The sequence below is a fragment of the Tinamus guttatus genome, unplaced genomic scaffold, assembly GCF_059628265.1.
Source record: "Tinamus guttatus ecotype Peru unplaced genomic scaffold, ASM5962826v1 Tinamus_guttatus_pri_ptg000004l, whole genome shotgun sequence".
NCBI lineage: Eukaryota > Metazoa > Chordata > Aves > Tinamiformes > Tinamidae > Tinamus > Tinamus guttatus.
In genome coordinates this window covers 2,578,990-2,606,670 of record NW_028288538.1, presented here as the reverse complement: position 1 = coordinate 2,606,670, position 27,681 = coordinate 2,578,990, and the positions used below count along the sequence as shown (strand labels likewise).

The 27,681-nt window shown below is 42.1% G+C and overlaps 3 protein-coding genes across 4 annotated transcripts in view; 2 read left to right on the top strand and 1 right to left on the bottom strand.

The window, feature by feature from the left end:
* The window catches only part of CILP (cartilage intermediate layer protein), a 115,405-nt gene that overhangs the window by 33,127 nt on the left and 54,597 nt on the right, over positions 1 to 27,681 (bottom strand). The gene's annotated exons all lie outside the window — the stretch shown is intronic.
* CLPX (caseinolytic mitochondrial matrix peptidase chaperone subunit X) lies at positions 1,748 to 21,241 on the top strand. 2 transcript variants are annotated; one of them, XM_088536006.1, is made up of 14 exons: positions 1,748 to 1,855; positions 5,488 to 5,648; positions 7,036 to 7,153; positions 11,749 to 11,903; positions 12,981 to 13,140; positions 14,554 to 14,595; positions 15,587 to 15,763; positions 16,607 to 16,771; positions 17,128 to 17,216; positions 17,364 to 17,528; positions 18,001 to 18,300; positions 19,342 to 19,434; positions 19,674 to 19,780; positions 20,879 to 21,241. In XM_088536006.1, the coding sequence occupies exons 1-14, from the start codon at positions 1,786 to 1,788 to the stop codon at positions 20,967 to 20,969; spliced, it is 1,893 nt and encodes a 630-aa protein (XP_088392132.1). In that variant the 5' UTR covers positions 1,748 to 1,785; the 3' UTR covers positions 20,970 to 21,241. The 2 variants fall into 2 exon arrangements, with proteins under 2 accessions (XP_088392132.1, XP_088392198.1); XM_088536072.1 differs by lacking the exon at positions 14,554 to 14,595.
* PDCD7 (programmed cell death 7) lies at positions 22,852 to 27,113 on the top strand. Its single transcript, XM_088535695.1, has 5 exons — positions 22,852 to 23,565; positions 24,942 to 25,080; positions 25,442 to 25,678; positions 26,340 to 26,427; positions 26,833 to 27,113. The coding sequence occupies exons 1-5, from the start codon at positions 22,852 to 22,854 to the stop codon at positions 26,948 to 26,950; spliced, it is 1,296 nt and encodes a 431-aa protein (XP_088391821.1). The 3' UTR covers positions 26,951 to 27,113.

The following is a 27,681-nucleotide window of genomic DNA, read 5'->3' as shown; positions in this document are numbered from 1 at the left end:
CAGAGTCCCCAGCCCCCCTCAGCCCTCACCCCACAGAGCCCCCCAGAGCCCCCAGCCCCCCTCAGCCCTCACCCCACAGAGCCCCGAGCGCTCCCCAGCCCCTCCTCAACCAACACCGCCCCCCTCCGCCCAAGCACAACCACCCAGGGCCCCTCAGCACCCCCATCACCCCCGGGGGTCTCCGCTTCGCCCCGCACTCACCGGCTCCGCGGGCGCCGGGCCCGGCGCGGGGGGGGGTCCCGGGCCTCGCTCTCCCGCTCCGCCTCCCCCGGCGCTCCCGAGCGGGGGCACCCGCACCCACTTCCGGGTGCTGCGCGCGCGCACCGCCCACGTGACGGCGGCCATAACTGCCGAGGCGGTAGTAGCTGCTTGAGGCGCCATGTTTACCGAGGCAAGAACAGCTGGTCACGTGGACGGGAGGAGGTGGCCTAGGGGGCCGCCATGATTGTGGAGTGGGGAGGGGAGGACCTGTCACGGCCGCCCGTTTTATTTTGGATTTTTGCGAGAAATGTTATTGATTTAAGTAAAAGTACCAGTGAGTGAAAAGGCCCGTTTTCAATACGGGGTCTGAATTTAATCTCGTTGGTTTTACCTGACTCCCTGATGTCACCTTACACCTGCAGTGTCGGGTGAGCTGGGGCTGCTCAAGCAACATGTGCGTTAAAACGACTTAAGTTCACTGCTCGAAGTGACCCTAAACGAGCCCTTGGGGGCTCTAGCAGAGAAACATGGGAGAAGGCCAGCAACCTGGGTGGTTTTATAGGAAAAGGGGAGAAAAAGCCTAAGGAAGCAGCCCTGCCAAGACCCTGGTGCTCCCACGGGATGTTTGCACCTAAAGCTGAGGAAATTGCCAATTCAAATCGTCTTTCAGCAGCAGCGTTTCACTGTTTTGTTTCCAGCATGCTGCTCTGGCTCATGAGGATGCCTGGAGGGGCAGCGGCGATAACAGGCCTGAGCGCGTGGGCAGCAGATAACAAACCTGCGCTCACAGCAGCACGCAAACATCTGTCCAAGACGCTGCCGTTGGCCTCGCCACGCTTTCATAATGTGCCATGGCAAGACAAACAACTTTTATCAGCGCCTTTCAGTGTGTCCTTGAATCCAACCTGATATTCGTGCGCCATTCTGCCAGAAAAAGCTCTCAAAGGGACTCGGAGAGGGGGACTTAATTCACATGAACGTTGGATTGGCAGCTGCTGGGCTGCAGGTGGAGCTGTTAAACCTGTATTTTACCAGGACCGAAAACCATCTGTTTCTCCTGAGGAGTCACACCACTCCATGAGCACTTTATAAATTCAGGGTAACATGCTCTGGAGCGTGGGCTTTGTGGTCTGTTTGGATGTTCATGATTACGGGTGTCGGAGTAACGCCGTGTAAAAAAATATATATATATAAGCGTATGTCACAGGTACTGGGAAGGAAATGGGGGATTTTAGAAGGGGAAAATGAGGAGTTAAGGGTTGTGCGGGGGAGGGCCTCGCGGACTACAGCTCCCAGCGTGCACCGGGCGGCGCATGCTCATCGCTGCCCTACCCACGGGACTACATCTCCCACCAGGCCGCGCGCGGCAGCCGGTGCGGCAGCGGGCGAGGCGCGGCGCGCGTTGCCTGCCGGGAGCGGTAGTCGGTGCGCGGCGCGGTGGCGCCCGCCGGAGTTGTTGGTGCGGTGACGTCAACGGGGCGGGGATGTTTACGGCGGGCGGGGTGGGAAAGGGTTCCGCGCACGCGCGCCAGCGTCGCCGCCGCCACCGAGGCCTAGTCGGGGGGAGCGGGCCGGGCCCGCGCCATGTCGGGCTGCCACAGCTGCGCCGCGGCCGCGCGCCTCCTGGGCTCCACGCTGCCCTCGGCGCGCAGAGGTAACCGGCACCGGCGTGGGGAGCAACGGGAGGGCTCCTGTGTGTCGCCTCCCCGAGGGAAGGCCTGTCAGCGCCGCGGGCCTGCGCCCTCCCGCCTTCCCGCGCCTCTCCTTTCCTCAGGTGGTGAAAGGGGCTGGGGGGTGACGAAGGCCGCACCGGTAGCTCGGGAGATTTGTGCCGTGGATTTTTTTTTTTTATGATGGTGGTGGGAAACGGGAAAAAAAACGGGATTTGGTGGAACGGAGCACCGATTGCACAACGCTCTGGTGCCTTTAAACGAAGCTCGTTAAACCCCCCCCAACCGGTGAAAGCCTGGGCTTGCGTCCAATTAGCGATAATTAGCGGCGTCCGAGTTGCTGGGAAAGAGGCTCTGGGCAGAGCAGGTGCCACTGGCTGAAGTGTCTGGGGGAGGTGCAGGTTACTTTTTACTGTTTTTGCCTCTTTTTCTTGGCCTTTCTGTATTGCTTTTCCTGAAACCCCCTGCTGTTGCTGCACTTGCAGGAAGATTTTTTTTTGGAAGCGATACCCTTGCCTGTAGCTGAATGAGTCAGAGAACTTATTATTTTTGAGAAGCTGTTTTTTATCTCCATGAGGTAAGCTGCTTATTGCAGCTGAGTGTGCAGGATGTGGCGTGGCCTGTGCTCAAAGGGTTAAGCCAGCAGTACCAGCTCCAGCTTGTCCTGCAAACCCTCAAAAATAATGAGGTTTGACACACGTAACACTCTGAATTTACTGCAGAATTGTTTGGTAAAGGTAACAGAATTGGAATTTTTCTGTTGTCAAAACTGGCATGTAAAAGCAATATGTAAAAGGATAGGTGTGACTTTGAAAACCAAGTATGGAATAGTAAAATTATTTATGTGAGAGTTTTAAAACTTTCTTTTTGGTGGTTGTAAGTGATTATCTCTTGTGCGAATTAGTTAAGGTGGGTGTTACTTAGGGACTGATTGTCCTCAATGCAAACTTGGGAGTGTTCAGGGCTAGTAGATGGGGTGTTTTGGGGGACAGAGAGGAGAATTCTGTTCTCTGTGTCCCTATGACCACCTTGGGTGGTGGGAGGTTCTTCCAGTTTTGAGCACTTGGTTCCAAAGTTGGTAGTTCCTCCCCATACTTCTGTATGAAATAAAATGTAAAGGAGTTTTCTGCTATTTCACAACCCGCTAATCCCAATAGCCTAGATAGATGCCCTTGCTGTTGTCAGTAGTCTTATGTTTGGCAGATATCCTGGTTTTGTTTGTTTGTGTTGTGAGGGGGGGAAAAATGCTTTTAGTTTAAAAAAATGCAAGACTTGGCAGTGAGTGTTGTAACTGAGAGCTTATTGCTGTGCCAGGCAGCCGGTGCATATTTGTTTATTGGGGTATCTGTGGAAGTCACAGTTGCACTGAAACATTGATTGTTGAGAATTGCGCTCTGCACTTGCTTGTATTCGTAAGTAAGCAGTTGTGGTAGCTTTATTCCTGTTAACATTATTTAATTGTACAGCGTGTTTTGTCAAAAACATCATCTGAGCCTGTACGTGGACTAAACATGAAAAGCTCTGTCCCTGTCTGTCAAGCTGACACAACAGTAGTATTTTTTTTTAGCAAGGTAAGTTCAACGCTGTGCCCTCGTGGCTGACCAAGAGCGCTGTGGGAGAGGAGTGTTTATATGTGTTTTTAAAGAAGGTTGTTGCAGTGGGCACGATGCGGCCAGCAGCATCTCCTGCGAATGCCGAGGCTGCGGTCCCACAGCTGCCACGTCCTGGTCACAGATTGGCAGGGTGCCTAGCATGGCACTTCATGTACAACTTCATGGTTTATTCACTATCACTTAGGGTGCTTCTCCTCTTCACAGAGATGCTGGGGTTTTAAATTGACCGTATTTAGTTCTCTCGCAGTGCCAAATGGTAAAACGTTTGGTCTGTTTCTGCTTGGTGCTTCAGCCCTTCTCCCTAGGTGGTTCTGTAGGGCAAGAAGGTTTTGTATGCAGATGTTTTTTTGAAGGAGGGTGGATTTCTTCTTTTGTTGTTTTTGTTTTATTTTAAGCATTCCTGTCTCAGTTCCACTTAGAAGTGGTAAAACGAATCTTAGTAGAGGAACCATTTGTGAGGAACCAAGCCCTCAGAATGGTGAATTAATCAAAATAACCCTTCCATGATAAATGTTCAACCCAGGATATTCTCTGCTGACAGGTACACTTGGTAGTCTTGTATTTTTAGTCCTAAAAATGTCTTAAGATACTTGAACTTCAAGGTGATTTTTAAGTAGTGTAAATTTTGATAAAATAAATTTGAAATTTCGTTTGAGTCAATATTCCTGCTTGTAACTTTGTGGCAGTTTACAGAAAGTTTCCATGTAAATTTAGGATTGTCCTTAATGCTTGTCTTCTGTATTATTCTGTTCTTGCATTATAGTAATGTAATACAGTATAATTAATTTGATCTTTAAGTCTCCCTCTTTTGGCCATTACTCTAGGTCTTATTTGTAATTCACAAAAATTCCAGTTATTTATTTGTTTTTAATATAAGTCTTTATTAAAAAAGCTTTCAATTATAGTAGTTAGTATATAGCTTTTCCCACTGAAAATAGTAATAGACTTCTTAGCAGATATATAGCAAAATTGCCCAGTACAAATAGAAGAGAGATTGAAGATCTGGATTACGGATGTTTATGTTTTATTTGTGTGTTGAAAGTTGTGGTGTGGCAAGGATAAAGGTTGATTTGCATCACGCCTAGTCATGAAATAGTCTCCCAAGCTGTTGCAAAAGGAGGAAAAGATTGTGCAGTTCCTTAGTGAGGTGGGTTGTGTTTTTTCATGTTGGGGCGAAACTATTTCAACAAAAGTAAATTTGGATTAAATTATCTGACTGTAAAAAGTCAGCATTTGCCAAATAAAATCCAAACCTGTCTATGTGGTTCCTGGTTTCTGAGACACTTCTATAGTATTTTTATATTATAGTAATTAGTGTATAATAATTTATGTATTTGTGTATAGTAATTTTTGTGGAGACGCTTCAAAGATCTCTTATTTCCAAAGTGTGTGCTAGAGGTTGATTGTATTTATCCTTCTGAGGATCAGTTCCCTGTCTGGCATGTGGCATATTTTGTGATAAAATTGTTGCTAGGAACTCTCAGTTGTCTGAAGTTGGAAGACCTGGAAAGCTTCTGGGTCATTTGTGGATTATCCAGGCTTTAAAGAGTTAAACAGTGAGGGGGTGAAGTGAACAAAGTTGAATTCTGTTGCTGAAACCTTTGGTTTCTATTTCTGGGATTTGGTGCCATGGGAAGTAGAGCTAGAATATTATTAAATGTTATATCCCAAATTGCCTATTTAATGTATACATATATGTGTATGTGTATAACATCTTGAATGGGTTGCAGTCATGGAAAATGCTGTTTTTATTTCAGAAATATTCCTAAAGAGTTGGTGGAAAGCATGTGGAAAAGTCTATTGGAGTTGGGCTTTGGTTCTGATTTTGAACACATGTTTCTTGGTTCTGCTGTGACTGTAGTGTCAGCAAAACCTTCCCTGGGGTGTGTTGGTTCATGCAGTTACTGTTTTCTTACTTTCAACTTTTTATTTGGTGAATGAATTTGATTAGTGGAAAGGAAGACTTTACATCCCATCATCTAAAGGGTTTCTTTTGTTTTCAGGTATTACTTGCGGTCGTACACGCATCCCTGTGCTGGGAAAACTTGGAACTTTTGAAAGTTGCTCCCTGAGAAGAATTCCTCTTAGAAACTTTTCGGAAACACCAGCATACTTTGCTTCAAAGGACGGTGCCAGCAAGGATGGTTCTGGAGATGGGGGCAAGGTAGCATCCATGCAGTCTCATTTTCAGTACCTATTCTATTTTTAACATTTCTTAAAATGTCTTTAGTCATTCATCCTTGCTTTAAATCAAAATTTTTGTGGTATTTTTGTCAACTCCGATACTACTGATTCAATCAGTTCGGCTTTTTCAAAAGCGATTTTGTGTTATCCCAAGTGGGCTTTTTATCATGAATACATTTTTAAGTGATTATTTTCAGCATCGGCTTGGCAGTTGTATCAAGGAGGACAGCTTAGTGAGGAGGCTAGTTTTACCCTTGTTAGTAAATCTTAATCTATTTTCATTATAGTTAATAAACAGCTTCTTCAGTTAAATGATTACCTGAGGATAAAACTGTTCTTTAGTCAGCAAATAAGATTTTGAGCGTTCACAGGGTACTTCCATAGCCTTGCCTTAGTGTGGCGTGTTCTGAGATCTAAGAGACTAGCCAAATGGCACAGATATGCTCTGAAGGTTAAGTTAATTTTAAAATAAACTCAGAAGATCAAATTTTTTTTTTTCTTTTTTGGAAATGTGGCAGGGAAAAGACTGAGTGAGAAAGCAACATGTTTTAAAAGGGGAGCTTGAGAAGAGTGCATATCCTCTGAAGTAATGCATATATGGTACAAAGCTGTCTGTTCACGTTCCTTCTATAAACTTCCATTCATTTACTGGTCTGATGCTGTATGAAAACATTTTTAGAAAGAAAGAATCTTGGTTCCAACATGTAAGAACTTTTGGCAGTATAAAGGCATGGAAGGGACATAGCTTTAAAAATGTTAACCTTCACCATTCAGCAGTGATAGATGGAGTAAGAATGAAAAGATAAGTGGGACTATGGAATTATCTTAAAATGGAAGATTTCCAAGCAGTTTTTGAGATGCTTTTTTTATAGGCCATGTCAGCCCTACGGCTATCTGCCAGCATTGCTGCATCTGTCAAGGACATGAGAGGAGCTGTGGCTTTAGAAACCCTTAGAATGAACACAGTTGGGGTAGTGAAATTATTGCTATAAGTATCATTTTCTTCTCTGGGGTTAGAAGAAATTGTTAGTATATGTTAGTGAAAAATTATTGACGTAGCTTAACTCATTATTGTTCAATGTCAGGAAAACAGTTTCAATGTAGGTATGGGATATACATAGTCAATAGCCTCTTCAGTGGACATCCCAAACGGATAGATTCAAGGAAATGCAGATGTCTTACATTTAAGAATGTCCATATTGTGTGCAGACTTTCAAAGCCTTTCAGAAACCCTGACATTGCCTGTAAATCTACTCGGCTATTACAATATTCACATTATTAGCTTTTGTCAGCACGTTGCTAAATGCCTAATGTAACAGCTCCGTTGCTTGGAGCTAATAGTCTGGATTTTTTTTTTCTCTTTTCAGAAGTCTGTCAGTGAGGGAGGTAGTAAAAAGTCAAGCTCTGGAAGTTCAGGGAAAGGAGGGAACCAGCTGCGCTGCCCGAAGTGCGGTGACTTGTGCACGCACGTGGAGACCTTCGTTTGTAAGTTTTTAATGAATTACTACTTTTATTTAAAAAAATAAAAGTTAGCTAGATCACATAGTCACTTTTTTGTCTGTTTAAAGCTTCAAATATTACAGAATGTGAAAAAAAAAATTGCTGCATTTGACCAGATTATTATAAGCATATATTTGCTGATAAACTTGTTTGTAGATACTAATTTTTATAATAGCTATTATGTTTTATGTAGCTGAAGAAATGCTCAAGTAAATGACACCAATTCAGCTGATACTTCCACCTGTCTAATATATGTGTGAGGTGTGTCCTTTGCTTACTGAATAATAAAAATTTGGTCCTGCCTGTGTAGTGCAAAGTACTTTTCCACCAGAGGAAACAGTCTATTACAGATGGCTGATTGTAATCCTCTTTTATGGCAAAAGAGGATGTATGGTATGTTCTTAGTAGAAGCAGAAAAAATTAGATAGAACATTAAGAATTGTAAATTATCAGACGTCTGATGTCCGGAGTAGTAACAACCTTCTTTGAAGTACAGTCCAAACTAATGCCAATTAATGCTTTCAGTTCAACCAGACTTTAAAATATTTTTCTTATTTCAGTGCTAAAGAGATCAACCTATAAGATAGCTGTCAGAAAGCAAATACTCATTGTCAGTTGAGTGAGCTCAGGGAGGAAGTATCAAGGCAGAGTCAGCCGTGTGTTAAGGAGCTTAAGGCAAGGTTAGCATCAGCTTGTTCAATAGTTATTGTCTCCGTTGGTAAAAATAATGAGTAGACAGGCATTAGTTTCATACAAGTATCAGAGAAGTACTACTATGAAGTTAATCACAAATGTTATCACTATGAATCACAAATATATTATTGTTGCAGTACTGTCTTAGGTTAGATGCAAGGATAGGTCTATGATACTATGTTTTTTTTTCCAGAAATATTAAGCCTTTCATTTATTTGGAACTATAGGCAACAGGGATTTCTGAAAAATCTGACACTGATTCGTGTAAGAGGATTCATAAAAAATGAATGTTATGGGAGAATGTAACTAGTAAATGCAATCTTAAATCCAAAAATTACACGTGAATCGTGATATTAGAATGGCTCAGCTGTTATAAACACCTTGGGACGGGAAATCCACTTCTTCCCTATAAAATACTGTTGAAGGTGGTCAAGTTTGGCAGAAGCTTGAAAGTCAGGATGTGAGGAAGTCTTTGATTGTCCCTGCTTTTCTCATCATTGTTTCTTCCCATGAGAGACTTGGAGACTGTAGCTTTTAAGAAAGCCTTTTGCTGATATAAGGCAATCAGATTGACACCAGATAATCTTGGAGAATCCTTTTCTTCATCTTAAGAGCAGAGCAGAGAGAGTGTGTTTTTTTAAACTAAACTGCTCTAATTGCTCAGAATTCCTGTGGGTCGTAGTAATTTTTTTCACTGCATGCATTTCTATTTCTAATTTGGTTTGTTAATTTGAGCACACTGCTTCCTAGACAAACAGTAGAGCCTAAAGTAGCTGGGAAGTAATGAAGCTAAGTGCTAATTCTCTTTATTTAAAAAATAAAAAAAATTATATTTCTTCAGCTTTGTCTCAAAGGGAATAGGTTCCTGGTTATGTTAGCATATAGCTTGATTTTCAGATAAGCCTTTGGTGTTGCTTGCTTAGATCAAATTAATTTATCCATCCAATTCTGGTTTGAATTATAAAGCTATAAAGTCTTAATTGCGTAGCTAAAGCCCAAGGAAAACATTAATGTGCTATATTTTTCCTGTTTTTAAACATTTTTTTCACTCATTTTGTGAGGGAAATGAAATATTTAAAAGCCAAATTCATTAGTCAATGAATTTGCAATTAGTGAGTGATAATGTGGCAGACTGTTTACCTAGAGGAGTGTATTTTTAGTAGAGTTTCATTATGTATCTGCAACATTTGCACACTGATTTGTTCATCTGTAGTTTTCCAGCAGTTAAAAACTGAAAAAGAGGTTTTGCTTTGAATTTGACCTTTTTAAAAAAATTTTCTAAGCCATCCCTATATTGTTTTGGATTGTGAGGCTGAGTAAGGGGAGTTTTGTGATCAGTGAAATAAGATTTAAACCTTATAATCTACAGTGAGATGTAATAGTTTTAAACCTGGATGCAAAAGGGTAAGTATTGTTGCCATAAGTCTCAAATTGGTACTTTTCTTACTCTTTCACTGACTCCGTTTGCTCACATCCTCCAAAGCAATCCTCCTCTATACTTAGTATTTTAATGACTTCCCTAATCTTTTTTTTTTTTTTTTTTTCTCCCTTGATCTCATTTTACCTCATAGCAATTTAGTGGTGCATTATCTCAACCCTGCAAGTGTGTTTGAGATTAATCCTCTTATTGTTCGGGCTTCCCGTATGTGTTGTATGAATCCAGCATTTTTCTCTGACAAGGTCAGCTTGTGTGGACTTCAGAAACCGCTTTGCAAATGCAGCGTCTGGCATGCTATGGTACTATGTGAATCCAAGCCAAGGCTTGTTTGTTTTTCTGCCACATCATGAATATTTGCAGATATCTTAATGGCAGCGAGGTAATTTGACACGAAGACTGTTTCCTAGGCTTTTGTGTGCTTGTTTACACTGCCTATAATACCCACTCCAGTATTTAAGAATAAGAAGCTGCTTGAAATTTGATATTTTACTTTTTGGTGATTGTAGCAGTACTTGCACTTGTTTTCCTTACAATTCAGACCAAACCTCTCAGTTTCTGCAGCAGTTGAAGTTCTGTTCAAACTCATATTGCTGTTTGTTTCCAGAAGGCTGCGTAGACAGTGGAGACTGGCCAGCTTCACACCTGCATTTTGCTAACTGTTCGAGTCCCCATGGCGGGGTGCCCCATACATCAAAGTTTCTCTGTAACCATGGACCCAGTTGGTCTGGCTGAAAATCAGAAAGATCTCTGATAACCTTCCTGTGTCCTGTTTGGGGTAATTGATGAAAGTGAAGCACACCGCACAATGATTATTATTTTTTTTTGTGAACAATATTTTAAGAATGTGTGATAATAGCTTTTTAGCCTGCTCTTTATTGCCTTTTTTATTTCTCCACCATTCCTATGGATCTGTGAGGGGGGCAAGTATACTCGTGGCTACTTCATCCTACTAAAGCTGAATATTAGCATTGTATAACAAAAGACAACAGCCTCATGGCACTGTAGTCATTGGGAATATCCGAGCAGCTTTGGGTGTTAGGAGCAAATATTTTCCTATGGCAGAGTTAGGAGATAAGAGTCTTGAGGAGTGTGTGCAAGGGAGTTTCCATTGCATTCCCATCGGGTAGGTGTCCGTAATTTTTAATGTTGCAGGAAGAGCTTTCCAGCTACTCTGCAAATTTTCTTTGGAGTATGGCGTTAATGGGGCCATGATGGTTAAGTACTATATGCTAAGTCGTTTTAATAATGTACTGGTCTAATTTATTCAGGCATAAGGTGTGTGTGGTAGTAAAGCAAGCAGCTCTTGCTGATGCCAGCAAATGCCTTGATGGGAGGCAAAAGCAAGTTTATAAATAAGCAGCTTGTTTACTGCCAGTGGCTGTGATTAATCAGCTGGTACTAGTTTGTAGAATCCATTTTCCAAAAACCTTTAGAGGTTTGAAAGTTTTGTTAATAAAGTAATTATTCTGTGTTAATATGCTCACAAACTTTAAGTCAATCAGGTTACTGTTCTCTTGAATTTAGCAGTCCTTTGCAGCATTGCGACAAACAATACGCACACGCACACACACATATATATATAGGATTATAAATTCTTTTTTATCTATCCTCATTTTATATTATATTTTGTCTTGTATTTTAAATAAAAATAGTAACGAGTATAAGTTTTACCTTGCAGGTTTTCAAAACCAACCTGTGCATATAGCATGATTTCTTGGGAAATGGTTCATAAAGTCGGTACCAGAGGGTTTGGATTCTGAAAGAAATCCATTCCATTCCTGACATTTAGAAACAGATAAGCAAAAGAGCTTACACAGGACCACAGTCCTGATCCTGTGCTGTATATGGGAGCTGCCCCTGCTCCGTGTCAGGGCGAGCACTTTGTGTGAACCCACAGCACTCCGTGTCCCAGGGCATCAGGCAGCCGCTGGGATGCAGGAACTGAGGGCTGTTCTGGCTCTCCCTGAGCATGTCATCTTTGGCATTTATATTGCAGATTATTGTAAGGCCTGTGTCTGACCAGAAGTGTGTGCTTTTTTTTGTTTGGTTGGTTTTTTTTTAACCTGCTGCTTTGAGATTTAGGAGCTTTTCCTTTCTTGCCTAGTCAGGAGCTCTCATTAATCTTGCATCACTCTGAGATGCAGAGTTTTCTCTTCTGGGTGTAGTGCTGCTGAATACCTAGCAAGTAGATTTTTTTGCTTTCTAATCCTTTGCTTGTTTGCTCCTATGCGTTGGGACATTTGGGTAAATGGCATTCTTTTTATGTGAAATTCTGAAATTTCATAGTCTATTAATTACTTTTTAAGTTTCTAAGGTGAATAAAGTGAAAATGCTGTGTAAATACAGTGTCCTACAGGTGTTTTAATATCCTGTCTATTACAAGCTGAGGCGAATGACTGAATGTTGCTCAAGTAGTTTCTCTCACCACTTTGTTCTACTCCTTCTGCAGCTTCCACCCGTTTTGTGAAGTGTGAGAAGTGTCACCATTTTTTTGTTGTGCTGTCAGAGGCCGACACAAAAAAGAGCATCATAAAAGAGCCTGAGTCAGCAGCAGAAGCTGTGAAATTGGCATTCCAGCAGAAGCCGCCGCCTCCACCGAAAAAGGTAGGTTCTTGATTTCACCCTGATGTTTTCTTTTGCTGAAGTATGACTGAATGCTGTACATATTAATCTGTATCAGTGTGTAATGGTCTGCTGTGACAGAGCAGCAAACAACAAGGATGACTAGTTGAAGATTAAACCTATGTGACCCAGCAGAATACTCATAAAAGAAAACAAGACCCACAACTGATAAAAGTAGTCAGGCTTGTTTTCCTCTGGCCTTGTCTTGAAGGTACTGGGCTTCAGTCCCATTTTCTCCTTGTGACCCTGAGGCTTAATTTGGTCCTCGACGACCACAGTACCTCTAGTTCCCGCTGTGGCCTCATATTCTGCACCATAATATTAAGAGTGGGTTTTTGTAACTCCAGTGGCCTTGGTTGGGCCTGTTTCTGGGTTAAAGCTGTGACTAACTGGCAGCCCTGTGGCTGTGACGTGGCAGCTGCTGCCGCTGGGCTGATCAGGCCTTTGGTTTCTGTTTCCTGAGTAGCAAGGGACCTTATCGTGTGTCTCAGTTCTCAGTGCACTGAACTGGCGCCTGAAGCTACGTGAGGCTGCATTTATGAGCTCTTTTATAAACTACAATTATGAGCTGCATTTTATTATTAGAAATTAAATATATTTGAAACTTCAGTTCTGTTTTACGAATTTGAGTGAAATTGCCAGCAGGTCAAATATTAGCAAGGGATAACCAACAGATACAATATGACTTTAAGTTTCATTTCCTTAGTAAATCTACCACTGTTAATCTGTTTTGTTATTTTTTTAATGCCTGTTTTTTAATTCTAAATTTGTTACATTCATCAAGTTTATATCACAGACTAAAACAGTAAGTCAAATTATTTGGACCAGCTATGGTGACAGTAGCCTTTATCTATGCACCATGTGTAATATATCCCAGAAGCACTGGGTTCAACTTTGCTTACTTATTAAGATTACAGAATGTATGTTATAAAACCTATTAAAAAAAAAAAAGCTCAATGTAGTTTAATTTTAGAATGACTCATAAAGTCTCTTGGCGGCATATTAATTTTTCATGCACAGGTGTGTTAGAAATGTTATTAAGATTTAATTATTTTTTAGATTTATAACTACCTCGACAAATACGTTGTTGGTCAGTGTTTTGCCAAGAAGGTGCTTTCAGTTGCTGTGTACAATCATTATAAAAGAATCTATAATAATATCCCAGCTAACCTGAGACAGCAAGCAGAAGTTGAAAAACAGACTTCTTTGACGCCGAGAGGTTTGTATAATGTTATGTCCTTCTTAAAACTTTTGATTTCTGGCCCCTAACCTTTGTTTTTGGTCCTCTTGTAATACTAGTTGATTTGCAATCCATATACATTTAATTTTTATTCAGTATTTTTTCCCAAAGGAGTAGAAATGTTGCATTCTTGTAAAATGACTACTGATAGACTTGAACATTATTATTTAAAAACAAATTTTCAAAACTCAGCATAGAGGCAATCTCATTGCATTAGTAGTATCTGACATGTTTGTAGTGGACCAGTCTGTTCCACCATCCAAACTAAGTGGTAAAGTAAATACATTACATGAGTAAGAAAACCTCTAGAACTTTAACCCCAAATGTTCTTCAGTTCAGATGATTGAAAAGAATTTCTATTTCATTTTCACTGTATGTGAAGTTCTGCGACACATTCCTAAAGCAGAATTTTTATGCTGTCATGGATACAGTCTGGCCCCTTACTGCTACACGTTATTAGATATTCTTCTTTTACTTTGTAAAGTGATCCTCTTAAATTTTTCTTTTTAATCCCCTTTACTACTTAGCAGTAAAACTACTACTTAACCTGCAAGCAACAGTGCAGCTCATTAGGACAATATTTACATAGGGAATTTGATGAATATCACCTTTCTGATCTCACGTGCTGCCTTTGGCAGCATCTGTTGGTCACCATGGTATTGTTCCACACGCAGCAGGTGTAGCTGGAGTTACTCTTGGCAGTACTCTGGCTACCCAACAGCTATAGCTGTGTTGATTTAACTTATTTTTAGAGCTAGGATTAAATTACCATCTCTGATTCAAAGTGTGCCTTGATGGCTTTTTTAGTATTCTGTCATGCAATAAGTAGTATGCTAAGTAAACAAATACTTTTATTTATATGTATATTTAAGTATTTTTAAGGCAAGGGGGAATATTGGTAGTACTATGGTAATGGTAGGTAGTGGCAGAGAGCATCTGTGTCCTTGGCACAGGAAAGGGACTGATTGTGCACAGGAAGATAAAACAGTGCCCTAGATAGGGGAGCTGACAGTGAATATTTATAACGGATAATACTGTGCAAGATGTGCAATTCACAGTGCAAGTTTAAGGAGATCTTTTCTAAACTAGCTTGCGTTATAGTGGTGTTGGGTTTTTTTGTTTTTGTTTTGTTTTTCTTGAGTGCTTTTAAATTAAAATCTCATAGGGATAGAAGTCTCTTGCTGTCATAAGTAGTAGAAGATATACTGTCATTTTAAAAGCACGCACATTGGGATTTGGGTTAGATTCAACAGCAATGAAGACTCATTCACGTGGGCTTGTCCTGTTAGAAATATATTCATTACATGGGGATGAAATGTATTCAGAAGAGGGCAAGAGGTAGAGCGTTTATAAACTTACATTTTTTATTACTGTTTTCATCCTCTCTCTTAGAATTAGAAATCAGAAGACGGGAGGATGAGTACAGATTTACAAGTAAGTGAACTCTCTCCTCATGTCCTCCTCTGCAATATTTATCCTTTTGACATTAATGTAGAACAGTGTTTCAGTGACAACTAGTAAGAAATGTTGGGGCAAAAAGAAATCCCATTTGCTTCACTTCTATCAATAAACTTGATAGCACTGAGGATGCTTCAGCTGAAGTTGTTAGGATTTGGCCCTGTGTCCAATTGTAGGTGGAAGGCGGGTAAACTGCAAAGATGTCTTTGGTAAAGTTGTTGGTTAAATAACAAGTGGAAGTTAAAGCTCTCTTCTTAAAATGGAGGTGTGATTTTGTATAGTAAGACTATACAAAATATGAGAGCTAAATAGGCCATTTTTTTTTTTGCCTATTCTGGGCAGATGGCAGTTGGGTTTGTTTTCAGTCTACTGGAAGTCTCAGGGGCTGCCAACGTGCTTCCTTAGTCTAGTGTAGATCAATTTATAATAAATTTATACTTGGTTTTCTTGAACTGCAGTTTCAACTCTGCAAGGTAATTAAAACTCCTAATGCTTTGTAAAGAAGGAGAAGAAAAAAACAATCCCCATGTCCATGTATGAAAATGAAACTTGTGATAATCAAACTAAGACAAGTTTGTCAGTCTTAAGAGTAGACCTGTGCATGGCTTTTGGTTGTTACAGTTAGCCAGTTCTTGTATCTTCTAATCATAGTAATCAACAGTTAAAAATAAGTGACTTATTGCAATAACAACTTTTCTGTAAGGACTTAAATTTTTCTAGCACTTATTTTTTTTAATATGGAAAAATATTTAGAATTCAAATATTCCAATATGTGCTTGTGCAAAACTCTTGTAATAGTTGTGCCAAATTTGTTGTGGCCATTTCTGTAAACTTCTGTGCTTCATGTACAAGTAAATGTTTACAGAACAGAAGTGTGTTTTTTTGTTTTTTATTTGTTTTTGATTGTGCATTAAGATGTTAGCAGACATTGTCAGTGCTCAAACAGTGCCGTTGTTTTTCTCTTCAGAACTGCTGCAGATCGCTGGAATTAGTCCACATGGGAATGCTTTAGGAGCATCGATGCAGCAGCAAATGAGCCAGCAGATAACTCAGGAGAAGCGGGGAGGTGAAGTACTAGATTCACCTAATGATGACATAAAACTTGAGAAGAGTAATATTTTACTGCTTGGACCAACTGGATCAGGTATGCAGTTGTGTATTCTATAGGCTTAAGAGATTTTCTTGAAATGCTTTGCTAGTGAGTTATTTTTCCATTTGTGATTATTATCAATGGGAATATGTAAAGCTACAATGCCAGTTTCAAAATGGCATTTTGCAGTCTCGTGTCACAGTAAAAAGCCAAACTGAGTGACCTTCAGAAGGAGAGCAGTCTGGCTCTGCTATCTTTTTATATGCCTATGTTTACTGAATGATTAAGAGATGCAACTCTCAGCTGAAATGAAATGACTTTGTAGCTGTCAGCTCTAGATGGCAAATTAGAGATTCTGTGGTTAGGAAGTAATGTTTCATCTCAGGCAGATGAGTTACAGGGAGCTGAGAAAAAAATGCATTTCTGGATGTTCATGAGAAGTAGGGGTGTTTGTGCTGAAATGATAGCATTTTACAGCCTTTTGGGGAGTACACAGAGCAAATGTAATTCTACTTCTTCACGCTTTCTAAGCAAGAGCAGTTGGACTCTGCACTGGAGCCTTAGTGTTTGAAAAGGACTAATGATTTATTTACTCTTTAATCTATGCAAGTACATGGATTTGGACTTATGTGTTTTATGATGTTTTATTTGTGATATTGTGTTTCAGGCTGCCTCGGGTATAGTATTAGTCTAATTTAAACATACAGCTTGGCAAGATAAAAAACATTGTTTATGAAAATTGGTTACTTTGGAAAATATTCTTATCAGAATATATGAACATGCTGGCATGATTTTAGAATAGCTGATGACTTTAGTAATAATCCCAAGGTAAATATTTGGCTTTGTGTGCTGTAAAGAAATTTATGGCACTTCCAACATACGTTTTTATTATATTAGGTAAAACCTTGCTGGCTCAGACTCTAGCTAAATGCCTAGATGTACCCTTTGCCATCTGTGACTGTACTACCTTGACTCAAGCTGGCTATGTTGGTGAAGACATTGAATCTGTCATTGCAAAACTCCTGCAGGATGCCAACTACAACGTAGAAAAAGCTCAACAAGGTAAACTTTGATCCTGTGTTTCCTGAAGCTTATTCACAGGCTGTGTTTATTTCGCCCAAGTACTTTAAACTTGCAGACCACCTTTATTTCTGTAACTTGGATTCTTGTTGCATGTACCTGAACTTGAACACTTTCAGATGGGAAATAATAAACCACTTTGAGTGCATCTGAGCTTTTCATATTTTTTCCAGTTTTGCTTATATACATCCTGTCTGTCCATTTTTGCAAATCAAAAATATGGAAGCATCTTAAGGTGGAAGCATCTGCTATCTTAAATTGTGTTCTTCCCTCTGTGTTATTTTTTTACTTTTCTTGAAAAGGAGAATCTTCCTTAAATCCATGTTCTGTAACTGCAGGAATTGTTTTTCTGGATGAAGTAGACAAGATTGGCAGCGTTCCTGGTATTCATCAGTTACGGGATGTCGGTGGCGAAGGTGTTCAACAAGTAAGTACTTCTGTAGCATAATTTTACTTTGTAAGCAAACTGTTAGCTCATCAGCTCTGCATACATCTTGTCACATATCAAACAGCAAAGGAATGTTTAGAGTCATAGATTCTTTATTGCTTTTTCTCCCCCTCTATTTCTTCCTAGGGCTTATTAAAATTACTAGAAGGTACAATTGTAAATGTTCCAGAAAAGAATTCGCGAAAACTACGTGGAGAAACAGTACAGGTTGACACAACAAACATCCTCTTTGTAGCTTCTGGTGCTTTTAATGGTCTTGACAGAATTATCAGCAGGAGGAAAAACGAAAAGGTGAGTGCATCTGGCTGTGTTTGACCTGAAAAATTGTCACCTTAATTACTGTTCACAATACTGGCTGATAAGGCCCTGCTTGCTTTGTAAATCTGCTAGGTTTGTTTGTAGAACAGTGTTTTTTCATCTATTATCTGGGAAGCTGAGGACGGTGAAGTACTTTAAAGAAGTTCAAGAAAGGTGCTTTTTCTTTGTTTTTTCTTGTTTGGTGGTGTTTTGTTTTGTCTTTTCATAAAGCATTATTTGTCTGGTGTGTTGGCACCTTCCTGGGTGAATTAAATGTTAAACTGCTCGGTTATGTGTAAAGGGTTTAGTTTTACCCTAAGCAAAATCTTAAGCCCAAATTAATATGTAATGACGTAATCATTCACTCCTGTGTATAGGTGTGGTAATTGTTTTTTTTAATTCATATTGAATATTCAGTTATATAAGGAGAACTCATGCTTCTGTAAACAAAACATTTGTTTTACAGTATCTAGGATTTGGGACACCATCCAATTTGGGAAAAGGCAGAAGGGCTGCAGCAGCAGCAGATCTTGCTAATATAAGTGGAGAGTCCAACACACATCAAGACATCGAGGAAAAGGATCGCTTGCTGCGTCACGTGGAGGCCAGAGATCTCATCGAGTTCGGCATGATCCCCGAGTTCGTGGGCCGTCTGCCTGTTGTGGTTCCTCTGCACAGCCTCGACGAGAAGACACTCGTACGGATTCTCACAGAGCCACGAAACGCTGTCGTTCCTCAATACCAGGCGCTATTCAGCATGGATAAGGTTTGCATTTTGCGTTTTCATTTGACAACTTTTCAGTACTTTGTGTATAGATACATAAAGCTGTTTTATAGATGTTAAAGCTGCTTTGCTCTAAAGATATGTTAGCCCTTTTGTGGCTGGAGAGGGTTGTATTTAAGTTGTTTGTAGAACAAGAAGCTGCACCAGCTCGCTCAGATATTATATGCCCTGCTCTGAAGATTACATTTTTCTTGCATCTTTTTAGGAGAGAAAATAGATTTAATCTGTCAGTTTTGTCTCTAAAGTTGTATTAACTGCTTGCTGTGCAGCCATTGCTTCATGAGCAGTTTATACTTACGGTATTGAGCAAGAGCTCAAAAATTGTCTGGATTTGTGATAGGATCTTGAAGTGAGCCAAACCTCATTTGGTAGTTCTTTAGTTACTTGAAATTCAACATGTATTTGTTTTCATTATCTGATTGTTCTGTTGTATTTTGTCAATGCTATGCTCAGCTCTTTGGTTCATGTCTGATGTGGGGTTTTCTTGCCCTTTTTAAATGCCAAAATTTTCTCTCTGAGGGGAGGTGATTTCTTTGAGTAAAATGCCCATTATGCCACTAGGTATGTAAATGTTTTCTCAGCTTCTGATTCAGATTCTAAAAGCTATCTCAGTTTCCCCAGTTGAAGGCTGGGGGGTGGGAGGACTTCTGTGTTCAGATCCACCAACCCTTCACTCTTTCCTGCTTTTTCTTAATCCTGGTCTGTCTTTTAAAAATGTTGTTGTATGATGTGTTTCAAGATTGCAGAAGACAAGCAAAAGATTGAAGAATCAGTTCATTGCTGTGGTTCCTTAGCCCTTTCTTGGTTAAATGACCTAGGCAATACTGGTACTTTAGGGAAACCAAAGTGTAGCTGAAGTTTTGTCTATGTAGTTAAATATTCTGATCTGTAAAAAGCAAATGATTGCTATGTGTCACTTCTCCTTTGTGTTGATCTGTACAGTCATATCGGGCAACACTTGTACTGTTGTATTCAAAGCACAAACAAAATGCCTGACTGAGCTTAATGTTTTTCTGTCTGTAGTGTGAATTAAATGTAACTGAAGATGCGTTGAAAGCTATAGCTAGACTGGCCCTTGACAGAAAAACTGGTGCAAGAGGCCTTCGATCTATAATGGTAAGTATGGGTAGTCTCAGATTAAGTGAAATCACTTATGTTCACTTAAGTGGTCCTAATGATGAGAGTTCTGACTCAAAATGTCATTTTATTCTGACTCTTATATAGATGCAATAAATCTCTTTATAAAACTGTAGATATTAAGATTTTTTGGGAGTCGGTCAACTCTGAGAAGCACTTGCTAAGCATAATTGTTATGTAAAAAGGGATCTGTATTTTCTTTTCTTGTTTCCTTGTAGGAAAAGCTGTTGTTGGAGCCCATGTTTGAAGTGCCCAATTCTGACATCGTATGCGTGGAAGTCGACAAAGATGTTGTAGAAGGCAAAAAAGAGCCAGGATACATTAGGTAAAGCTGTAGTGGCAGTATTGGAACAGAGCAGTAATACAGCTAGACTGGTCTTCTGACCTTTGCCATAGGTACAGGTGTTTAAATCAGCTATGCACATGTCCTAGATTCACTGTATGCCAGACACAGTTGACTTTTAGTGCCTATTCTGTCCTGGACACTTTGGGTTTGTATTGCTTCAGTTTTTAAGTAGAAGTTACAAAAATAAACTTTCATATGAAGTTGTTTTAAGTCCTCTGTGTGTGTGTCTATATGCCTGTAGAAATAGAGACATAAATGATGAGCATGACATGTTAATAGTGGTTTAAAAAAAAAAAAACTTTTAAATACGACTATAGTGCAGTTTCAGAAGTGGAACTCTTCCCTTTTTTCTAGTGAAAAATGCCTTACTCTCTGAGATTTTTCTAGGCAGGCTCCAGGCTTCTGCAGTTTTCTCCTGTGTTACCCTTTCAGTAATGGAGGGCCAAAAAGAAGCATCTATTGTTGACTTTTTGACCACTTGTTAAACAGATTTAATGTTGTGAAGATTGTATTATGTTAATGATGTGGTAGAGCAGTAAAGACACTGGGCAAAGCTGGGAAAAATAATGTTTTATTTTAGTAATAGGGGGACATTAACAGAGCTTGGGTCAGGATGAGGGTGCAAAACTGGGATTTATGAATTCTAGCATGATTTCCAGGTCTGCCAGAATGGTTGTGCCTGAATTCCTTAGCTCTATATGTGCCGATATCTGTGTTGAAGCTTGCTTCAGCTTGCTTACTTCCCCTAAGAGGATGGTTGAAGTGGAAGATATTAATAGCTGCCTTCACTTATCTTGCAGAACACTAGTACTTGTGTTTCCTTAAAAATTGAAATTTACCTTATGTAACTGAGTTCAATGACCTCTTGGTGTTCGGTAATGATATTGCTTGCTGGTAATGGTTAAAATCTGCGTAGCACCATTTTCAAGTGGGAAGGTTGTTTTGCAGATGGCCTACTTGTCGAAACACTTTCCTTCAGGGCAGCTTGCAGGCCTCAATTTTGGCCATCTATGAATAGTGTCTCCGTTCTTTTCTCAATTTCTGTACCCATATCTGATCAGCTCATTTTAATTATAGGGCTCCTCCTAAAGATTCATCTGAAGAAGAATATGACTCTGGAGTTGAGGAAGAAGGCTGGCCTCGGCAAGCAGATGCTGCAAACAATTAAATACTGTCAGAATGCTCTCCTGCATAAAGCGCACTTGGTTATTTCTTTAAGAGTACATCTGGCTTCACGGTCTGATACTAAAGGCATTGGATCTATCTTGAATATGGTACATGATCAGGAAACTTCTTAGATAAATGAGATCATGTATTTTATTGTAACATCACATTGATTTATTTGGCGGACCTTGTGTGGACTAGAATGGCATAATGTTCAAATATAAATTGTATATTGCTTTTGTTCAATTAAAATATATAGCAAATATAGCAGCACCTGGATTGCTTTTTTAAAAACTGAATGGCAATGCAGGTGCTGCCAATAGTTAATTTTACAATAATGCTACTCTACAAATGGGAAAACAAGTTTAATAATTAGTAGGGGGTAAATAAACTATTAGCTCCTCGTACAACTCGCGCTTGGGTTATGTTCAGGTCAGTGTTAGATTCCTGCTGGTGTTTGAAAGCAAACTGGTGCTGGAGTGACTTGTTACATTCGGTGTGGGAGGAAGCCCTTGCAACTCTATTTTGTGATTTTTGGGAAAGATGTAACACTAGTCTGTTACGGTAATTTGGATGCAATATCAAGTACATCCATTTGTTCACCCTTTCTGTAGAAATAATTTTTATAGTCACCTTCAGTACTGTGGAAGAAGGTAAAGTCAATCTGCTAACTTTTTTCCAGAAGGGTAAAACAGGATTTTGTAGGAAGCTGTCAGCCATGGGGGTTTGGATAGAAAGTTGGCATAAATTTTTAAATATTAATGTTCTAATATAGTACATTTTGTTTAACGTATTGGAACTATCATGCATCAATTTTTTGGTGCCAGGTATTTGCCCAACCTATCTTATAATGTTAAGAGATGAAAGAAGTAAATGTATAATATTTTTGATGTAATCAGTAGTAATTGTTCACATGACAGTGCTTTTTTAAGTTATATGCTTAAATCGCTAGTATCGCCTCTTGTGGTTTTGTCTTTGATTTTTAGTGTCACAGCAAAACAATCCTTCCTGCTTCTGTTTTAAACCCAAATGAATTCACTCCTTTAGGAAAGTATTTGTAAAAACACTAAAGGACCTGTATGTCTTTGATTCATTTCAGGAATTAAAAGTGTTATGTAGAACTTCTTTTTCTTCATACTGATACATGGATTTAGGTTTTACTCACTTTCTTCTCTCTTTCTTCCCCTTCCCCCCCCAAGGTTTCATTTCAAGCTCTTTAAATAAAACTTCTGTCATTCTTTTCTGCCTCTTGGGTATGCAGATATGTTGGTTTTCTGCTTATTTTTGTCATGTAAATATGAGGGAGTTGTGCTACAGTGGTGTAATACTGACAAGAAAGGACATGCGCATCTAACACCTTCTTCTCTTACCCTTTCAGTTTTATTTTCTGGACTAATCCATAAAAATTTCAGAAAAAGCTGCTGTCTGCATTGAGGATAGTTCCCGGAGCACCTTTGTCCTCTTAAAGGAGGAGTGTCTGTAACATTATTCACACTTCCCTTCCTCTAGAATGGGAAATACAACAGCTCTTAAGGACTGCAGTCCTTAAGAGACTTACATTAAAAAATATGTCTATTTAAAAGATATTGAAAATCCATTAGGGAAAATGTTATAAACGAGGAAGGTCAGCATGGCTTTGAAAACTGTGATCGAGCCCTCTGGTGAGGGGGAAGCAAAGCCTGTGCCTCGACCCCTTTTTCTGTGGGAATGAACCCCCGGAGGCGCCTGGAAGCGGCTTTTCCCCGTGTCGCTTCCCCGCGTGGGTCGCTAAAGGCCGCGACGAGGAGGAGGGCGGCGCCAGGGGCGGAGCGGGCGCCGCGGCGGCTCCTCCCGCCCGCCAGGGGGCGCCGCGGCGCGGGCCGGGGCGGCCGCCGCAGCCGCCCGTCATGGCGCAGCCGCCGCCGTTCGCCGGGCGCTTCCCGCCGCCCTTCCGCGCCTTCCCGCCGCCCGCCGCGCGGCCGGGGCCCTTCGCGCCGCCCTTCCTGCCGCCGCCCGGGCCCGCCGCGGGGCCGGCGCCTCCCTTCACGCCGGGCGGCGGCGGCGGCTTCTACTCGCCGGCGGCGCCGCTCTTCGCGCCGTGGCCGGCGGCGGGGCCGGGCGAGGCGGCGGCGGCGGCAGCAGCGGAGGAGGAGGAGGAGGCGGCGTCGCGGCGCCGCGACGAGCTGTGGCTGTCGCAGTTCCTGTCCCGCCACCGCCCCGCGGCGGCGCCGCCGCCCGCCGCCCTCGCCCTGAGCCCCGCGGCCGCGCGGCGGGCGGCGGCGGCGGCGCTGCCGCTCGTGGCGCGGCTGAGCGCGCTCTGCGGCGCCCTGCGGCGCTGCGAGGCGGGCGGCGACGCGGCGGGCTGGGAGCGGGCGGCGGCGGCGGCCGAGGCGGCGCGGCGGGAGCTGCGCGAGGCCGCGCGGCCGCTGCGCGAGCCCGGCGCCCTCGAGGCCCTGCGCGCGCGGGCGGCGCGGGCCGCGCGGCGCCGCCTCCGCCTGCGCCAGCGGAGGCTCCGCGCCCGCGCCGCGCGCGAGGAGGCGGCGGCCCGCGCGGCGCAGCGCGAGGCCGACATCGACCGCTGGCGCGCGCGGCGCGTGCACGAGGTGCAGGAGAGGAAGCGGGTACGGGCGGCGCCCGCGCGCGGGGGCTGGTGACACCTGCGCCGCGTCCCCTCTCCTCCCCGGTGTCCCCTTGTCTTCCCCACATCCCCTCTCCTTCCCTATGTCCCCTTGCCTTCCCGGTGTCCTCTTCCCCACGTCCTCTCTCCTCCTCAGTGTCCCCTTGTCTTCCCCGCGTCCCCTCGCCTTTCCCCGTGTCCCCTCTCCTCCCTGCGTCCCCTCACCTCCCTGCGTCCCCTCACCTTTCCCCGTGTGCTCTCACCTTTCCCCGTGTCCCCTTGCCTTCCCCATGTCCCCTCACCTTTCCCCGTATCCCCTTGTCTTCCCCATGTCCCCTCGTGTTTCCCCATGTCCCCTTGCCTTCCCCACGCCCCCTCACCTTTCCGGTGTCCTCTTGTCTTCCCCATGTCCCCTCACCTTCCCGGTGCCCCCTTGCCTTCCACATGTTCGCTCGCCTTTCCCCATGTCCCCTTGCCTTCCTCACATCCCCTCGTGTTTCCCTGTGCCCCCTCGCCTTCCCCACATCCCCTCACCTTCCCTTGTCCCCTTGTCTTCCCCGTGTCCCCTCATGTTTCCCCGTGTCCCCTTGTCTTCCCCATGTCCCCTCGTGTTTCCCCATGTCCCCTTGTCTTCCCCACGTCCCCTCCCCTTTCCAGTGTCCTCTTGTCTTCCCCGCATCCCCTCACCTTCCCGGTGTCTTCTCACCTGGCCCATGTCCCTTTGCCTCTTGCCATCCCCTCGCCTTTCCCCTTGTGTTTCCCGTGTCACCTCACCTAGGCCACATCCCCTCTCCTTCCCCGCATTCCCTGCCCTTCCCCATATCTCGCGTTCTCCGTGTCCCCTCGCCTTCCCCAGCCGGCAGCTTGGCTCCCTCATCCCTTCTCCTGCTCCGGAGCCGGACGGCCGTGTGTGCTGCCATTCCGAGCTGTATCTATTGCCCTTCAAACCCTGCCTGCGTGTTCCTGCAAAGCCGCCTCTCCATGAGATTCCTTTCCTCATCTGGGAGGAAAACGCTCTAATTCGGGGTGTTTTCCTTGTCACGAGGGCTCTGGAGGCCTCTGCGCCAGCCGTCACCTCTGCGGGTGCTCCCCGTGCTCCGGCCATGGCTGTTAACGCCCTTTAGCTCCATTTAATGCTCTTTACCTCTCTGCTATTACTGTGTTGATTTGCAGCAAGGTGGAATTGGGACGGGTGTTTTCCGCTTGCTTTACTAAGTTTCTCTTGGTGATGGATGATGGATTTCTCTGCTATGGTTGTGCTAACATTTTGGGTCCTTCATGCTTCCCTAATCTTTCTGAAAATACTGTTTCATTCATGTCTTCATGGGCTGCTTCACACATCCCTTCTGATTCCTTTGTTTTCTTTCTTTCTCCCCCCAGGAGCAGGAACTTAAAGCTGCTGCTGACAGCGTCTTGTCTGAAGTGAGGAAGAAACAAGCAGATACCAAGAGGATGGTGGATATCCTGCGCTCCTTAGAAAAACTGAGGAAGCTGAGGAAAGAGGCTGCTGCAAGGAAAGGTAAATGGTGAGGTGTCAACTCACCTTTTTATGCAGATCCACAGGAAACAACGTGTGGAGAATGTCTTAACCTCTGTACTGTCTAACTTGAAAATAACTGCTTCTCTATTAATGATTTTAATTAAATTGTTATCCAAAATAGCTATAAAGGGTCTGAATAGCAAAGCGAATGCAGTGGTTGTGCTGCTGCAGTGGTTGTGGTTTCCAAGCTCTTCCTTGATAAAGACATTTTACAGCAAGGTTGTTCTTGGCAAGGTTACGCTTATGTCTGTTTAAGATTATTGCAAACTCCTCACTTAAGTCTGGTGAAAAAGCTCCTTCTGAATTTAAAAACTCTTGAATTACTTCTGTTCCTGGTTAGGTGTCTGTCCGCCTCCCTCCGCAGATGAAGCATTTGAAAGTCAAGTGGAGAGTCTCAGAACTCTACTTAAAAACCGTACGGAGCTGTACGAGGCTGAAGAGCGGGCGCTGAGAGTTATGTTGGAGGGGGAACAGGAGGAAGAAAGGAAGAGAGAAACGGAAAAGAAGCAGAAGAAGGAAAGGGAAAAGCTTCTCCAGCAAAAACGTGAAATTGATTCCAAGTTGTTTGGGGAGCCAGGTGAGTTTTGCTTTTTGAGTCAACCCAGTCAGCTGTTTTTTATTTTCTTTCAACTTTTAGGAGCTAAATTAAAATGCAGGTTTGAATTGCCAGAGAAAGAAGAAATCTGCTAGAATAACATATATTCTGTGGGAAAGACAAGATAAACATAGCAAAAGAGTTAAACTGTTTTTAAATTATTAAATTTTAAATTATTAAATGCAATGGTAAGAAGAACCATTAGCTCCTCAGTATAGACTGCAGAATATCAGTACTTCCTCAGGCTCGTTTTGTAATTTTTTTGGCAGGAAGAGATTGCAGATTGAGCTGAATTTGGAATAAATGGAATAGATAGCCTTCAGACACGCAGTAGATGCTTTATTTTGGTGATTTGAGAATTGTAACCCGGATAACCTGTAGAGATTCAATATCCGTATGTTCACCTCTTTTAAAAGATGAAGGCAGGAAAAGTTTTAGTACTCTTGTCTTCTCTATAGCAGTGCTGATAATGATGTGCAGAACATGTAACTAATCCTTAATATATTATATAGGAAAATAGTTTTAATAGCTTGGGGAGTAGCATATGAGTTGGTATATGTGTTGGGCATGTGTTGGGCTTCTAAGACTTACTAGAATTGGAAACTTCTGTTACTGAACAATTTCTGTGTCTGTGTTTTAACAGATGAATTTCCTCTAGCCCATCTATTGCAGCCCTTCAGAGACTATTACTTACAAGCTGAGCATTCTGTAGCAGCTCTAATCCAGATCAGGTAAAAACAAACAAAATGTTTCATTAGCTGAGATGACAACTATCATCTGTTGAGGTTGTAAAATCAGAGTTCTTTTAGTTCCTCAACTTCCAAATATAATTATATTTGATGCATTTTTTTTTGCCTTTTTAGTTAAGTGTTCTCTGCTTCTAGCTTGATAAAGTTGTATCCAACAGAGTCCACTGTGAGGCAGAGTGCACTTCTGTATATCACCATGTCTTTCGTAAGACTCTGTATTTAATTTTCACATTTGTTTTGGAAAAAAAGAAAGTTTTAGAGTACAGTTTGTAGTGGATTTGTATGTTGATTGGTATGCAAAAATATGCGTGTGAGTGTGTAATAAATTTTATTCAAGAAATTGAATTGGAATGGATATCCTCTCACACAACGCTCTTTCTGTTAAAGGCACGAATGGGATCAGTACTTGGTGCCAGCGGATCACCCTGAAGAAAGCTGCATCCCTCCGGGTTGGGTTCTTCCGAGTCTCCCTTCCAGTGACACTTGGGCCACTGCTGTCAGATAACTTATCACCAACTGTGTTCACCTTGTAGCAATGCTCGTTATAGCTGTGTGTATTTGTGAGAGGAAAGAGGGTCCAAAGAAGAAGGAAAATCCTTGGGTCCCCTTTCTGGTTGTAAAGTGTCCAGCCAGGTACTGGAATTCCTTGCATAAAGCTGCCAAATAAATGTTTTTGCCTTGTGAATCTGCAGGGAAATACCTGAGCAAGTACGAAGCTGTTAAGACATCTTGTGGTTTGGAACTGCAGTCCTGCTGCGCGTTTTGCTAACAACTTAATAAAGTAACACTGCAGACAAAGTTATTTGTACCACTATTAGCATACTATTTTTAGGCACTTTTATTTTTATAAGCCTGAATCAGGATTATGAAATCTCCAGAAGAAGAAAAAATCATTAATAAGAATGATATTTTGCTTATTAAATGAAGCATGTCAGGCATCACTGTCAGAGTAATTGCTGTGTTTTTGCAAGTAGGAAGGAACATATTACAAGTTGAAACGAATCCTTAAAATACAAACAAGACGGGGATTTTTTTAAACTTGATTTTTATCAGCTGTTGACATTTTGCTTTTGTGGACTAAAACTGGTACCACAGCATGGAAAAAATTTCCTCTTGTGCTGAAATAGGTCAGACAGTCATGTGAATATATGTATATATATAAATTTGATAAATATTCCTTCTTGGGGGAAAACAAACCAAAAAAAAGATCCAAAGTTGAAATCTAACTTAGTGGTT

Excerpts from the sequence above, each read along its gene's own strand:
- CLPX (XM_088536006.1), top strand. The coding sequence starts at position 1,786 with ATGTCGGGCTGCCACAGCTGCGCCGCGGCCGCGCGCCTCCTGGGCTCC. Across the intron at positions 7,154-11,748 it reads GCACGTGGAGACCTTCGTTT|CTTCCACCCGTTTTGTGAAG; the intron begins GTAAGTTTTTAA and ends CTCCTTCTGCAG. Across the intron at positions 19,435-19,673 it reads GAGGCCTTCGATCTATAATG|GAAAAGCTGTTGTTGGAGCC; the intron begins GTAAGTATGGGT and ends GTTTCCTTGTAG.
- PDCD7 (XM_088535695.1), top strand. The coding sequence starts at position 22,852 with ATGGCGCAGCCGCCGCCGTTCGCCGGGCGCTTCCCGCCGCCCTTCCGC. Across the intron at positions 23,566-24,941 it reads AGGTGCAGGAGAGGAAGCGG|GAGCAGGAACTTAAAGCTGC; the intron begins GTACGGGCGGCG and ends TTCTCCCCCCAG. Across the intron at positions 25,679-26,339 it reads CAAGTTGTTTGGGGAGCCAG|ATGAATTTCCTCTAGCCCAT; the intron begins GTGAGTTTTGCT and ends GTGTTTTAACAG.